Raw genomic sequence first — 14719 nt, forward strand, 5'->3', positions numbered from 1 at the left:
CCAAAGTGGAAAGTTTAATGAGCTGGTATCCTGAAGCAAATATTAATATTTGCATAATTTGCTTACAATCAAACAGACTCTACTACAAATTACTGCTCCCTCCTGTAGCTTTATTAAACATTTTCCACTGCATCAATAAAACATAAGATTATTGGCTAATGAAGAACTTGACTGTTGAGCAATATAAAAGCACAGCACACAATAGATGAATATGCTTTTGTTTTTTGTTTTGTCTTTTTAATTATATAACTCAAGATGCAGAGGAAGTACAGACCTCTTTATAACCATCCAACATTATGTTCATGATTATATTAAGAATCCACACGGCTCAGCTGGACACTTTCAGATGCTTCTCCTACCTGATAACAGATTTGCTGCAGGCCAGCTCATTAGCCAGGAAGCCCAGGATTGAGGCCTTCTGGGCAGGTGTGTGGGCCTGGAAAGCCTTGGTCTTTAAACTGAGGGCCAGAGGGGCCAGGTCTGTATTGGTGCAATGGGCTCCCATGTACATCTGTAGCACCTCAGACACATTATCCCTGTTGATGCCAACGTTGGTCAGGTGGTCCCCCAACATGGTTTTTGTCTGATAGAGCAGGATGACAAAGAAGTTAAGGAGTTAATCATGTTATTTGTCATAGCATTATTAGCTGCACAATATACATGTGCACTTATTAATAATAGAGGACAATGTACTTAAACCTTAAATCTAATCAAAAACTAAATGAATAAATGGTGTGAGATATTTTAGGAATGCATGGTCTAAATACTACATATTCTAATTGGTATATGAATCTAAGTAATGCAACATATTTTTTAGTTTATGACATGTGAAACTATACATAATAATACTAATAAACTTTATCTTTTGTACTACTGTAAAGTCACACCTAACTAAAACTACCAGACTGAGCAATTAAATTTCAGGTGTAATTCTTAAGCTGGTTCCACTGGTTCAGAGTTAAACACAAGTACAACGCACGATTAATAAACTTTGAATTCACTCACCTTTTGTCCAGGTGGCAAACCGGGATCACAGACTGCCAGAGACAGCAGTTTGACCAGAAGGTCTTGGACGTGTCCCATGCTGTCTCCCACATTGAGCAAGCCCTCCTGTAGCATGCCAAGGGTGGGTACATCTGCATTCAAATCAAGCCCCAAAACCTTCCCGAAGCCTCGCAGGAACTGCATAAGCATCAGGCAGTCGGACACGGCACGTCCTGGTAGGATGAGTCCAGGAATCCGTGAGAAATCAGGGAGAGGCTGGCCAAAAGAAAGTGGGTAAAATTAGGATTGTTTGCTTTTTTTTTGTTATTGTATGTGTTACTGTGAGGGAATTAGATTAAATCCACTTAGAACTACAGACAGTTGTAATTGTATTGACTATGGAAAATGGAAGAAAAGCTGTCATTATATCTCAAATCTGCTGACTGTCTCCAGTTTAAATTAAGATTATTTTCTACATTATGCAGTAATCTCATTTTACCACTGGAGGGCCCACCACTCCATAAGTAAAGATGCCCACCACTATGAGGTCTTATGGTAATACAAACCCTCAAGTATATGCTCAGCTTAATACTTAATAATAATAATAATAATAATAATGATAATAATATTAACAATAATAATGATAATAATAATAATAATAAGCTGACAAGAATGTCACCCTGCTGCCCTTAATCCTCGTATTTAGCAGCACTCAAATGAAAAAAACTGACTCTACTGATTACAGTGTGTATGGACTAAAACTTGCATTTACTTTTTTCTTTGGTGATCAACTTTACATTCACAGCACTGACCGGATGAGCTACTATCTCAGCTACCTTATGATCAGACAGACACATGTCTTCATTTGGCTTCTTCAGCTCCCTCGCTATCTCCAGCTCCAGCCTCCGTTGCTCCAGTTTACGCTCTTTGTTCAGGCGCTTCTCATCCCTTTTCTCCTGCCTCAAGCGCTCACGCTCCTGGAGAGTCCAAAATTCAAGGGAGCATTAGGGAAGCAATGTGTGTGTGTGTGTGTGTGTGTGTGTGTGTGTGTTTGTGTGTGTGTAAAAACAGACAAGAAGGTTTACTTGACTTTGCTGAGCAGTATTAGAATTCAGCCTAATGCTGCTGTGCATTCAAAGGAAAAGTGCTTGAGGGCCAGAATCTTTTGACTTGGTAAGTGTGTAGAAAAAAAAATGAAAGGAAGGAGAGAACACACAAAAAGGAGAGAAAGCAGGAATCCATCCAGGGAATAATGACTTAGGCTCTTTTTATGGAGTGGACTGTCTGTGTATTTCTGCATTTATTCGTGTGTGCACATTGGCTACCTCTGCTTTCTTGCGAGCCTCGACAGCCTTCATCAGCATTACATGTTGCCTCCTCCTCTCCCTTTCCTAGAGTGGCAAAAAACACAGGCACATTAACAGGCACACATTGTGCATACAGCACTCAAGGTCAACTAAATTTAATATATATATATATAGATATATATACACACATATATAAATATATATGTATATATATATATATAAATATGCATATATATATTAATGTAAAATTTGTGATGTACTAAATTCAATATAGGCACCATACTGGAACAAACACAAAACGATGCTTCACATGTATACACTTTCACATGTATGGTGGAAGCATAAGTGAAGAGTACAGTAGTACGATGACAACCAAAAAGCAACACATAGATGCGATACAAAGTAGATGTGATGACAGGCTCAAAAAAGAGAAGCAGCTGGAATCGGTGACGGCGCCTCTAAACTAAAGCTGACACAACAAAAGCAACAAAATGCTGGTTGCCAGAAGTCTTCTAATATGCCACATTGGCGTTACAATCAGAATAATAATTTCTATTACATGAGTCAATGCTAATGTTTATTTGACACATCATTCTCATAATATTTGGTGAGGGGACGACAAATACGAATGGATGGTAAAGGATAGCCTCAAACTGAGCAGTTCCACTTCAGTGGTTTTGGCAGCTTAAGTATTAGCACAGTATGTGACTGCTGACTGAGGATGAGACATCTATGTTGTTCTTTGGTGCATGATACACAGTCTACTGCAAAAGGGCACAGGAATCACCGGTGACTGACTATCATTTCATTTGATCTCTTTAGGTTTCCCGCTCCACCCGTATCAGGCTGTCATTCCCTCTGTGATCCACCAGAAAAACACAATTGCCACTATTAGAGTTTGCCAAGGACATTTCCAGCACATAGTGGCTAAAATGTGCTGTTTGTGAGGATTGTTTTGTCAGGCTAGATGCCAAGAACTCTGCTACAGTATTTCTATGTCCTTCTTGGTTTGATTTATCTACAAATGGAAAACTTCAAAAAGGACAACTTCAAAAATAACATAAAGCCTGTGGCATTCGTCTTTTTTTCGAGTTTTCCAATTCATCAAATACACTGAATATGTTGAGGGATAGTATGATAACAAACTGCAATAAATCAAAAGCAATACAATTGCATATGACAACCGTAAATACCAGGATTATTTCATTTATCTCAATTTGCCCCCCCCTTCATTGTGCTCCGAGTGAAGATACAAGGGAGTTGGTGCAACATTCGGCTCAGAGTCCACTGTGAAACAGATAGGCAGACCTGTGGATTCAGCTGCGACTGTGTATGAGTGAGACGGGCTACAAGCAAGACAGCCAGGCCAAAATAAAATGCTACACAGAACCATATTTGTCCCCATGGTGGAATTGATTACATTGTTGTTCTACAGTGTATCGGGTCTGTTTTCAAGCGACGGTTGTGTTACATCGTCACCGCACTGTTAGGGGGGGCAAATCAGCTTTGAAGTATCTCCACCATAAAGACAAAATGATTCTCGGTAGCTGTTTTCATTCTTTGTGCAGAGTACAGGAACAGTGAATGACAGAGAGGCTGGGATGGGACAGGTTAAAGTCCAGCACTCTGTGGACTGCAGAACAGATGCACGGACGAACAGACACAAGCTCAATGTCTGGGCCGAAATCGTCAAGCACTCATGGGTAACACAGGCTATTCCAATACAACAGTTAGACAATGTATGTGATGGATGGAAACTCCTCGAGTGCACTTTCAGACAGTGAGTGTGGATTGGCTAGCAGTCTTTGCAATGCATTCTGAGTAGAAGGGGGGAGGATGGGGGAGGGGGACAGAAGCTGCCTGGCCACCGTGACAGGGTCAGTTGTCCCTCAGGACGAGCAGATGGAGGCAGCATACTGACTCTTTTTCTCTTTTGTTGGTTTTGCTGGAAAGCCATGCAGAAGAATGTAGTATGACAGCAGCCAGTGCTACACTTAATGCATTGCTATGACAACCATAACACAACCAGTTACACGATGCAGGTGTTAGATGTACAAAAATAAACATACCCATACCATATCTAGTCTATGCCTCTCCAACTCCTGGCAGAGAGAGTTGGCAAAATATTATGGAACAGAAGTAATATCCAATACCAATAAGCATGGGGTTTAATAAAGAGAAACACTGAAGACTTTAATTAAATAGTTAAATGCACATACGTGTAGCTCCACAAATGCACTCACACTCACACGCATACATACAAATACACATACACACGCGCACATTCCTATTCAAGTGAAGTTTGAGGTAAACGGTTGTATTCAGCAGTAACTATTACGTTCAAGAGGCTGAGCAAGTTGTGGGTGAATGCCTACCTGGTGTTTGAGAATCTCCGCCTGCTGTCTCCTCAACTCTTTCTCCTTGAAGGCAAGAAAGAGAAGATGAGGGAAAAATCAATACGCTTCCATTGTGCCTATATCACAAAAATCACTACAGACTGATGGAATTTCAGCCCATTTCAAAGGGCCACTTTAATTTTATTGCCAGCCACTTCTTAAGTGGAACAAGCCCCACATCGTGGCAAATATGAAATCTAATCCATGTATTAATATTTATAGTAGCTGTAATTTTACATCAGTTTCAAGGCCTTTATTGAAAACATACCTTTATGCGCTTTTCAGCCTCCAATATTTTGGCATTGGCGGCTTCTTGCTTCTTTTTCCGTTTGGCCTGTGCATAAAGATTAAGGTCAAGAATCACAGAGACAGACGTATATCAATCAGTCTTGGGTGACGGCTTCGCTGCACTTTAACTGATTGTTTGCAGTTTTCTGGTTCGAGCAAAGATTTTATGCTTCTGAATGCCAGTGAAATTTGTAAAACACAGCGAATGAATAATGTATCTCTTTAACACCTAATTGTGAATATGTTGAAGCCTCCCGTTAAGAGTGGCTTGTCAACCGTGTCAACTCAAAATTGATTTAGTCCTGCTAAAACACTTTGAAGCTCCTGCAGTATAATTGTGTGCGCCTGCATATGTGTGTGTGTGTGTGTGTGTGGATGTTCATGCATCTTTGTATGTGTTTTTGTGTGTGTGTGTGGATGTGTGTGTGTGGAAACAGCACCTTCTTTTTTTTTTTTTGCTCGACCCACTTATGCTAAACTGTTACTGTTGTCTGATGAAAAAAAAGACTTTTCTGTCCAATTTAAATAAGGTCTGAAGAGGCAGCAACAGCAATTTTAATATTCAACAGCCGTCAACCAAGACCAATTTAGCATTAGTTCCATGTGGAATTATGCCTAAGAAGACGCAACTCCCTCCAATGCATGCTGCTGTTCAGTAATGAGCTTTAGGAAGATTAAAACACTATAGACTGAGGGGCTGTAGCTATCCAGGAATGTTCTGCTTAATCAGAGGTAATGTTGGATCAGATTCTGTACCTCCAAAATTTGCTGCGCCCTGAGTTCCTTCTCCATCCGAATCTGCTGAATACGCTTGATCTTTTCCTGTAGAAAAAAAAAGAAAAGAAAATAGACTCTTAATATTTTAGACATCGGAAAACATCTTGAGATAAAATCGCTTTCCAACCACTCTATTCCGGTTAGAGTGTGCAAAAAGACACAACAGTAGTTTTTTAGCACAAGAAGTAATGATGGTAATTGAAAAGCAAGCTTTAAAGCATCACAAAATAACCACTCAGCATTTCCTGCAGTGAACACAGGGACTATGTGAGTCAGGACACTTTTAGATGAGTAAAACGGAGAGGTAAAAAGATTTGCCAGCACGCATGTAAAAAAAACAGACCCACCTGCTGCTTGAGAATCTTGATCTGCTCTTTCTGCTTCCTTCTCTCCTCCGCTGCCATGATAGCTACAAGAGTCAAGTCAGTGTTACGTTAGTTTCTGTAAAAATGACCTACAAAGCTGCGTATTAATATCAGAGAGAATTGCAGTTGTTGTGCTTTATTTATTCAGGAGGTCTCACTGAGATTAAGATTTATTTTACACCGGGAAATTCTGAGAACTAAGATCACAACTGAGATGAGTCAGTCGCACAAAATATAAAACGCACAGACACAGTCATCAAATCAATAATAAACATTACTAAAGCCTGCCTTAGAGGTACGAGTGACTAACTTCAAGTAGTAGTAATACTACTAGTAAGGTTCACAGAAACCAACACACGGAAAGCAACTTGACTGAAAAATGTTGTGATGATCGATACCAAAAGCTCTAGGGTGCAGTACACTATCACACTATGATCAGGTCAAAACATTCCTCTTAACTCTCCAATGGTTAACTTTCATTGAGGCATTAAATTGTAAGTTGACCAGTGATTGTAGGATTTTTGTAAAGACAGGAGACCCCAGATATAGACAGCTTCTTCCCATAAGTTGAATTAAAAATGTTTAAAAGTGATAATACAGTAGGAAATAATAGGAGCACATATCAAAATACAATATATTAGTCTGGTTGTAGTTCTGAGTTTAAGTGAGCACATGCACAAAGAGGCTTGATTTGATTGTTTAGCTTTGACGTTGTGTATAGGAATAAAAAAATATATATAAGCATAATGTTTGAGACCAGCAGTATGGCAGCAATGAAGAGCAGAACGAAGATTAAAGGTTGTGCTTTGAAGTGATGATAATAAATGTGTATATACATTTAAACAAAGGCTATAAGCAGCATCAGTGTCCCTCATTTGGATCAAAGCGGTTTAAAGTGGCAGACTGACCATCCTTAAAGCCCTGTGCTTTTGTTAAGAACGCATACACACGTACACAAAAGGTTTTTTTCCCTGAGCTTACCTTGCTGTTTCCGGGCTTCTTTGGCTGCACGCGCCAGTGCCTGTTTTTCCAGTTTTCTCATCAGTTTCATCTGGGCAGCCTGTCGGGCTATTTCTGCATAGAGGCAATTGTCAGTGAGAAATTTCAGGAGAATACCTAAATGCTGCTGTATCCTGACTTAGCACATTTGACTGAGATAATTCTTTGGGTTTGTAAAATTTCAACACAAAATTCAGGACAGCTCATCAAAACTATTTTCTCCCCCTGTAAAGACCAACATATAATATGCCATTTGTGCATTAACATTTCAAAATACTGGGATATACATGATTTAAACCTTTCTAAAGGGTCTGACTGATAATTATAACTGGCTCTGATCAAAACCATCAAAAAAGACACAATAACAACGCTGATTCATCCTGAAAAGTATTTATGTTTCGACATATTAAGTAGGTGGATTAAACAAACAAGCATGGCGCGGAAAAAAACTGACTTCTCCATATACTAAAAAAATATTTAAAACTGTAACTCCTTCCTTGGCCTCCGCTACCTGAATGATTAATGGCATATACACTAATGACAAACATATTTCAGGGCTCATTTCCTCTTCTAACCTTGAGCCTCTAGTTTGCGCAGAAGTTTGACCTCACTGGGACTGGGACCCTCAGGTACCAGTGGATCGCCCACATTTGGGGGCCGTCCCTTCCTCCGTCGATTACCTTTGGCACCTTCGCCCGCTAGTTGACGTTCGGAATTAGGGGGACGACCCCTACGACCTTCCATCGCCAAAATATGAGGAATGACCTCCTCTTCCTTCAACAGGCTCCACTGTAAACCCTAGAGAGAGAAAAAAATTAAAGATGGAGAGATTGGGAGGGGTGGGGAGAGATGAAACAGTGAACAACGTGTTGATGCACATAATTTCATATGACAAAGGAACATTTAATCATTCTAATCTGAGTGTATTCAACAAGTAAGATGTTCTGCATTTTTTATGATGTATCATTGCTTTTTCTATAATACAGTAAAAACTGGCTAAACAATGCATGAAATAGGATTTACTGAACTATCATTTATTATTTAGTTTTTCTCTGGCCCCTCAGCACCAAGAGTCTTCTCTATTCTACTTCCAATAAGACACACATCTATTTTGTAATTTATCTCTGTGTATCACAGACACATAACATAACATGTATCACTGGTCACCTGTGGAAGTAATGTCAGCTGATTATTGCATTTATCCATGCACAGTGAGAGGTCTATGAACTAGAACTAGTGAGGGTTTTGGTTGATTCCTATCCATGCCCTGACAGTGACTGCTGCATGAAGCTTTGCCTGCCGCTAGATGAAAAGATGAACAGGGATCAGGGAGAGAAAGAGAGAGAGATAGAGAGAGAGATGAAAGGCAGTCACCTGGGGTCCTTCTCTGGCTTCATAGAAGTCACCAACCCTTATCTTTGCACTGAAGCTAAAATTATCACGCGTGATGCCACTTATTCCATTTCTGGATAGATACTACAGAAGAGAAAATAATAATGGCGTTGGTTTAGGCAGAAAAAAAAATTGCGAAATTAGCGACATTGAAAAGCAACTGGGAGGGACTAGATTGGAGGGAGTTAGGTTACAGTGAGCATCTGTGCAGTGCTACTAATCATTATAAAAGCCAGGGGACAAAAAAAAGGAGCAAAAGCTCTCAAGGGAGAAAAACGGTTCTGACCTTGGGGTGCACAATTCAGGCCCTTTCTTATTTATCTGTGGCCATGCTAGGCTTTTACTGCCTTCTGAGTGACTAGCAGTAAGTGAATGAGTACACATTTTTCTCTTTTCAGCACTACACTTAAAGGCAGTTCTGACGATTACCACCATTGAGCTTTTCATGAAGCAAACAAAGACAATTACAGACTATAATATGATGTACAAATTGGGGCCAAAGCTGTGCATCCCAACACTAACCATTAATCACTTATTTGGGGAAGGAGAGGTGAAAAACGTGACACAAAAAGTGAAGGATATCATCTCTCACCATTAGGTTCACAGAAAGCAGGGTAGGGGTAGGGGGGTGGATTGCAGCTGGAGCGACAGCATCGATAATACACAACAAATCCTGATACACAAGCATTTGTTTGAGCAACGTGGGTGAGCAGTGTTGCAATTATTAGCAAAAATATTCTTCCATATAAATCATAAACCATGCCGCCCACAATGATTCTCACTGTAATCTTTGTTAACTCAACTGCTCATCGGTATGCTTCAAAACATTTGCTTCTGTATCATGGATGTAAGTAAACTGCAGCACTCTGAGGCCGCGGTACCTTCATCACATCTGGATACTGCCTTAGTTTCTTGCCACACGGGGCATAGTAGGCCACTTCGCCTTGCGACCGCCCTGCTACTGATTTGAGTCTTGTTTCTCTCCGCCACCTGGGTTTTTAAGAATGGGGAAAAAAACATGGCACAGCTGCTCAGAAAAAACAGTGTGTATAGTACTTTTTTTTTCTGACCATCAATTCCCAACCGCTTCATAAGAGTTTTCTTTCGCTCAGCCTCTTGTACATACCCTAACTCCAGAGGTATCATCAACTCCTTCTCATCCATCACCCTCTTCCTCTTCCCTAAGCCTGTGAAGAGACAGAGTTCAACCATCAATTTGACAGCACAACTTATGACTGTAAAACCACACACATACAGGAACAGCAGTCAAAGCCCCTGGGCTCACCTGTAATCATACCTGGCAGATAAACAAGAACATACTCTGTATGTGCACTGGCATTTCCAAACTCCATTCACCAGCATGACATGACTGCAAATGTTAAGTATATACACAATTCTCTGGCCTCCCCTATTGAAATCATATGACTAAAAGTCAAGCCTGATACATTTGGACACAGAAGTGAATTTACAGCACATACTACTGCCTGGTGAACAGTCTCTATTTAAAAAAAACAAAGCATATGAAAGAAGATAATTACTTACAATGGAGGAAAGACTAGAATGTCTGCTTCCTCCAATTTTCTTGGATCTGAGTAATCTCTTTGCATTGAAAAAGGGCGGAAATGAACTAGTTGCTGAGTCAAAGAAACTGTGAGGGCTCTTAGACATGTACTTACAGGACCTAAGAGCTCCGGTTAGGTCATGACAACCAACTGACTTCTTTCTGCCTCCCTAAAAGTTAACAATCCCTCTTTACTGTCATCAGGGGATGATGGGTTGTTCTTGCTTTGGTAAACAAAACATGATCTCTGCTAGTGTTTTTTTTTTTTTTTTGGTGGTGGTGTATATGTCTGTGCAGTGTAATTAAGCTGTTCACAGTAAGACACAAAAAAGTAAAGTACAGGGGTAGAGTTAAAATCTGTTTGCAACTGTTTAAATCTGAAATACTATTCTCTTCAGCTGCACCCTGCAGAGCTTCCTCTTATATGACATCCTATTAAAACCATCCTTTGCCCCTCATTTTCACACTTTCTGCATACAGATTTTCAAACGCATTACCTAATGGGGAGGCGAGGCTGTAAGAGGAAGAGCCTGGAGAGCTGTGATAGGCCAAGGCACTGGAGCTGGTGACAATGGTGGGACTCTTGATGACCTGTAGGTTGAGAGGGGAGCAGCTGGTGGCGGTGTGATTGGTTGAGGTGTTCAGTAGTTCTGGGCCTTTGGTTAGCCTGCGGGGAGTCATCCCCTTCTTAGATGATCCAGACGGCAGCAGCTTTGACTCCTTCACTTTCTTCCCAGAGATGTCGCTGTCTGAGTTGCTGTCAGACTCTGAAATGGGAGTCCAGGACACAAAGTGGGTAAGGAGTTAATAGTTTAAAATTAATGAGGTATCACTTCACCAAAACAAATGGCTATTCAGTTAATGATTTGTATGGCTGTATTTCTAGGATTTCAAATGGACTTCTTAAATGACTCAGCTGACTGAACCTTATGTTATTTGAGTTGTAACAAGTGGTTAATTAATTGATTAGTCCATCTGCAGATAGCCTTCAACTAACTTAAGTTATCTTCCAGGCAAAAATACAAAACATATTGTAGTTTGAGACTCTCAGTTGTGAGGATTCTTAAAATACTTTTAGGTTTTGGACTGTTGTCAACGGTCGATGGACATTTTTTTACAATTCTGACATTTTAAAGAGTGAATAATTAATAAACTAATCCAAAAAGTAATCCGTAATTAAAATAATTAACGTTTCAGGTATGATTATAATTTTTTATGGTTATCTCATAATTAAATTATGAAAGTTACTTTCACCTAGAGGGTTACAAACCTGAGAGACTATCATCTGAGTCTTCTTCATCCTCCTCCTCCTCCTCCTCCTCCAGGTCATCATCCTCATCATCATCATCATCTCCCGAGTCGTCAGACTCCTTGTTAGCCGGGAGACCAGCTGTGGGGTTACATGTCCCAGGGATCCCCACTCCAGGAATTCCAACTCCAGGGATACTAACTCCAGGAATCCCGATCCCGGACTCTCCTCCACGAAACAAATCTACTAGAGACTGTACCAGGTGGTTCTGAGAGAAGCCCTTCCAGGCAGCTAAAGGGTCTGCTTGTCCTTGTCCCTGTCCTTGTCCCTGTCCCTGTCCCTGACCCTGCCCTGTTGTCTGTCCCTTACCCTTTGGGCTCTTGTTCTTTCTGGATCCATGGCCTGTGGCATGGGGTGAGGTAGTGGGGGGCTGTGACGGAGCCCCAGCCTGGGCGGTTGCTTGGGTCCTGCTCGCCCCTGTGCTCAGATTGACAGGCATCGACCCAGCATCAGAGTCGCACTGAGGGGACTTGCCTTGAGAGGCAGAGTCTTTGCGAGGTTTGGTGATGAGGGCCAAAGGTGCGTCCTGAGTGGTGCTTTGGATGACTCCATTGGGGTGATGGGGTTCGGGGAGCCCCAGCAGGGCACTCGAGAGGAAGAGGTTGGAGTGATTGTTCTGGGGTGGAGGAGGCGGAGCGGGTGGCAATGGCGATGAAGACAGAGACCTCCTCTTGGGAGACTTGTTTGGCCCCTGCTGCTGCTTCTTTAGCTCAGCTGGGAACGTCTGCCCTTGGGACATGAGAGTCTGGAGGTAAAGGAGGAGGAGAGAGGGGAGAGAACAAGGAGAGGCAAGGGAGTCAGGGGGAGGGAGGGAGAGGTAACGGCAGAATGGGAGGAACAAAGAAAGGTTTGGAAAAAAATTAGAAAAGAAATGGGACAAAGTAGAGTTGCTCTAGCTGTCAGTTCGCATCACTGTTGATTGTTTGAGCAGGTGACAAAACTACAATGCTGAACACTGGTACAGTTAACTGTGTCTAAGCCCCTTTCTGGGAAACAAAAAGAACATAAATGCAATAACCAAAGGCATTGTACTCGGCCAAGTTCACAAAAAGAAACACTGAGTATCTCTCTAAAAATTGTAATTACTTGTCTGCACATTTGAAAAGCTCCATCACCATTATCATCATGCAGCTGAGCATGTTTGCCTTTTTCTTTTTCTTTTTACACTGATGACAAGTTTGGTTCAGTCTATGTTTAAGTAAAGGCAGGTTAGACTTTAAGGTTGCACTTTCAACTGGATGTGATATGAAGTGAAACAAATCAATTTCACAGACCATGAAATACAGTAACAGTGCTGAAACCACAGGGGGAATTTAGCTTGTTTTAAACTTCTCTATACTGGTAAAACAGGAAAGGGGAAATGGTTTTCATAGAATAAGCTGATCTCAAAAGGTTTAGCGTATTGATTATTGTGCTATCATTCATATTTCATCTGAGGAAAAGGGATTTGTGTCGTAAAAGCAAAGAAAAATGTCAATTTTTACACCATTTCATTTGAACCGATTGCAAAGCATAAATAATACATGAGCATGTGTTCAGACACAGACTAGTGTGCTTCAGAATGGTAATAAAAGTGAAAGCGTTAACCATGTAACCAACAGGCTAATACTTAAAACACCATGACAACACATAGATCATAGAACTTAATGAGCTTTTTATGAAAGGAAGCTTGAACTTGTTAGAACATATTTGGCCTGTAGCAGCTTTAAGGTTAAACCACCAGCTATAACAGTGTGAGGGACACTTATATCCACAACAGTATGATGAAGGAAGTGCTAATTTGAGCAAAGTAAAAATAAAAGTGTTTAATAACAAGCACTAATAATCAAATAAGCCAGTACAATACACAAATGGGAAAACAGAATTAAATCGAGAAGATACTACACCACCTTGTGCGAGGGACTGGTTGGTTGCAGTGCATGTTTTAAACATCCCCGGTGTTCATTACACATCACTAATTACCTATGTGTAAAAGTATAGTAATTAACTACAGTACAAAATGACAAAACAATCACTTATTCTAAACTCTTTTCTGTCCCAAGGATAGCACAGAAACTCAAGACTGTCGCACCGAATGTATAAATAGAGTCGCCTTGGTAATAACTATTAACATTAAATGTCTCCGATTGTCTAATTGTTTTTCTGTGTCCAATCCCAGCACCCTTCAAACAAGCGCTGCCTCTTAAATCAGCTACACAAAACAAATATTTTCTCAGATGTCCAACTACACTTGTATGAGTTTGCTTAAGGCCAAGTTATCATTTTTAAAGAGGCCCTTTGGAACACGTTCCTCTCTGATACAAAATCCCAACCTCTTGTGAATGAGAAAAACCACAACAACAAATCAGCAAAATGACTGAGTGTGTGTGTGTGTGTGCAGCTTCGCCAGTAACAGTTCTGTAGCTCTTAACAAGCTACTTCGAGCTTGTCTTGAATAAATGTGGTAAATGACCACTAGTTTAAACGAGGTGCTGGTTATGATGTGGTAATGATGGGGGGAAGTAAAAGAGAGAAAATGAAAATCTAACCACTCACTCAGTTCAAGTGGATAAATTCACTCCTCTCAATTTGTTTGGAATAACTTCATTAATCTGAATGTGCACTTATATTTAACATGTCTACCTCTCATGGAATACTGTTCATATGCAAAATACTGTGTGTCATTTGTGTAGACATGGTAAAAAGTGACTTCTTAACTGCTGATATCAGGTTGGCTTACCTGTTTGAGCCTGAACTCAGTGATCTGTGCCAGTGAAGCTTCCAGCTGTTTCCTTTTGTTAGATTTGGCAGAGCCAGGAACAGCATGCCGAGGTGGCTTTAGTGAGGACTTCTGGGAGCTTGTTACAGATGAGGTCAAACCAAAAGGTTTTGGGGAGGTAGACGGTGGGAGAGTTGAACGAGGTGGAGAGGGGACAGAGAGAGGCTTTGGGGAGGAGCAGAGGGAGAGGGGCAGGTGCTGGGGGGAGGAGGAGGGCAGTAGTTTTGGAGGTTTGGGAGACGCAGTGTTGGAGAGTGCCTTTGGAGATGTGGTGAGGGCTATGGGGGAGGAAGACGGTGAAGACTCCCTACGGGATTGAGTGAGGAGTGCCAGGGGCTTTGAATTGGCAGCCAGGCCAGTGGACTGAATCACACTGAAGTGTTGCTGTGGCCCCTCTGACCGGGACCTGGAACTGTGCAGGGCCAGTGGCGAGGTATGGGTCAAGGCAGGAGGGGAGACAGAGCATGGTAAGGGCACAAGGGTAGGGGGGTTGGAGGGGACCTTTTTGTCCTGGGGCTCCCCAGAGAGTGGTCTGTCAGTCTTTGTGGTTCCAGTGCTGGGTATCAAAACCTGGGGAGGAAAC

The 14719-nt window shown here is 41.3% G+C and overlaps 1 protein-coding gene across 12 annotated transcripts in view; it reads right to left on the reverse strand.

Moving 5' to 3' along the window:
- The window catches only part of baz2ba (bromodomain adjacent to zinc finger domain, 2Ba), a 64146-nt gene that overhangs the window by 8685 nt on the left and 40742 nt on the right, over window positions 1-14719 (reverse strand). For 3 of the 12 annotated variants that reach the window (XM_019262333.2, XM_019262338.2, XM_019262331.2), the window contains exons 8-24: window positions 14098-14706; window positions 11340-12123; window positions 10567-10836; window positions 9635-9695; window positions 9390-9498; window positions 8491-8592; window positions 7692-7914; window positions 7099-7191; window positions 6100-6161; window positions 5732-5797; window positions 4956-5021; window positions 4667-4711; window positions 4361-4393; window positions 2310-2375; window positions 1821-1961; window positions 1006-1260; window positions 360-583 (exon numbers count right to left, since the gene is read on the reverse strand). In XM_019262333.2, the coding sequence (XP_019117878.2) occupies window positions 360-583; window positions 1006-1260; window positions 1821-1961; window positions 2310-2375; window positions 4361-4393; window positions 4667-4711; window positions 4956-5021; window positions 5732-5797; window positions 6100-6161; window positions 7099-7191; window positions 7692-7914; window positions 8491-8592; window positions 9390-9498; window positions 9635-9695; window positions 10567-10836; window positions 11340-12123; window positions 14098-14706 (3209 nt within the window). The remainder of the gene's footprint in view (window positions 1-359; window positions 584-1005; window positions 1261-1820; window positions 1962-2309; window positions 2376-4360; window positions 4394-4666; window positions 4712-4955; window positions 5022-5731; window positions 5798-6099; window positions 6162-7098; window positions 7192-7691; window positions 7915-8490; window positions 8593-9389; window positions 9499-9634; window positions 9696-10566; window positions 10837-11339; window positions 12124-14097; window positions 14707-14719) is intronic. The other 9 variants (XM_019262343.2, XM_019262335.2, XM_019262341.2 and 6 more) reach the window with 6 other exon arrangements.

This window comes from Larimichthys crocea, chromosome VIII (assembly GCF_000972845.2).
Source record: "Larimichthys crocea isolate SSNF chromosome VIII, L_crocea_2.0, whole genome shotgun sequence".
In the NCBI taxonomy this organism is placed as follows: Eukaryota; Metazoa; Chordata; class Actinopteri; family Sciaenidae; genus Larimichthys; species Larimichthys crocea.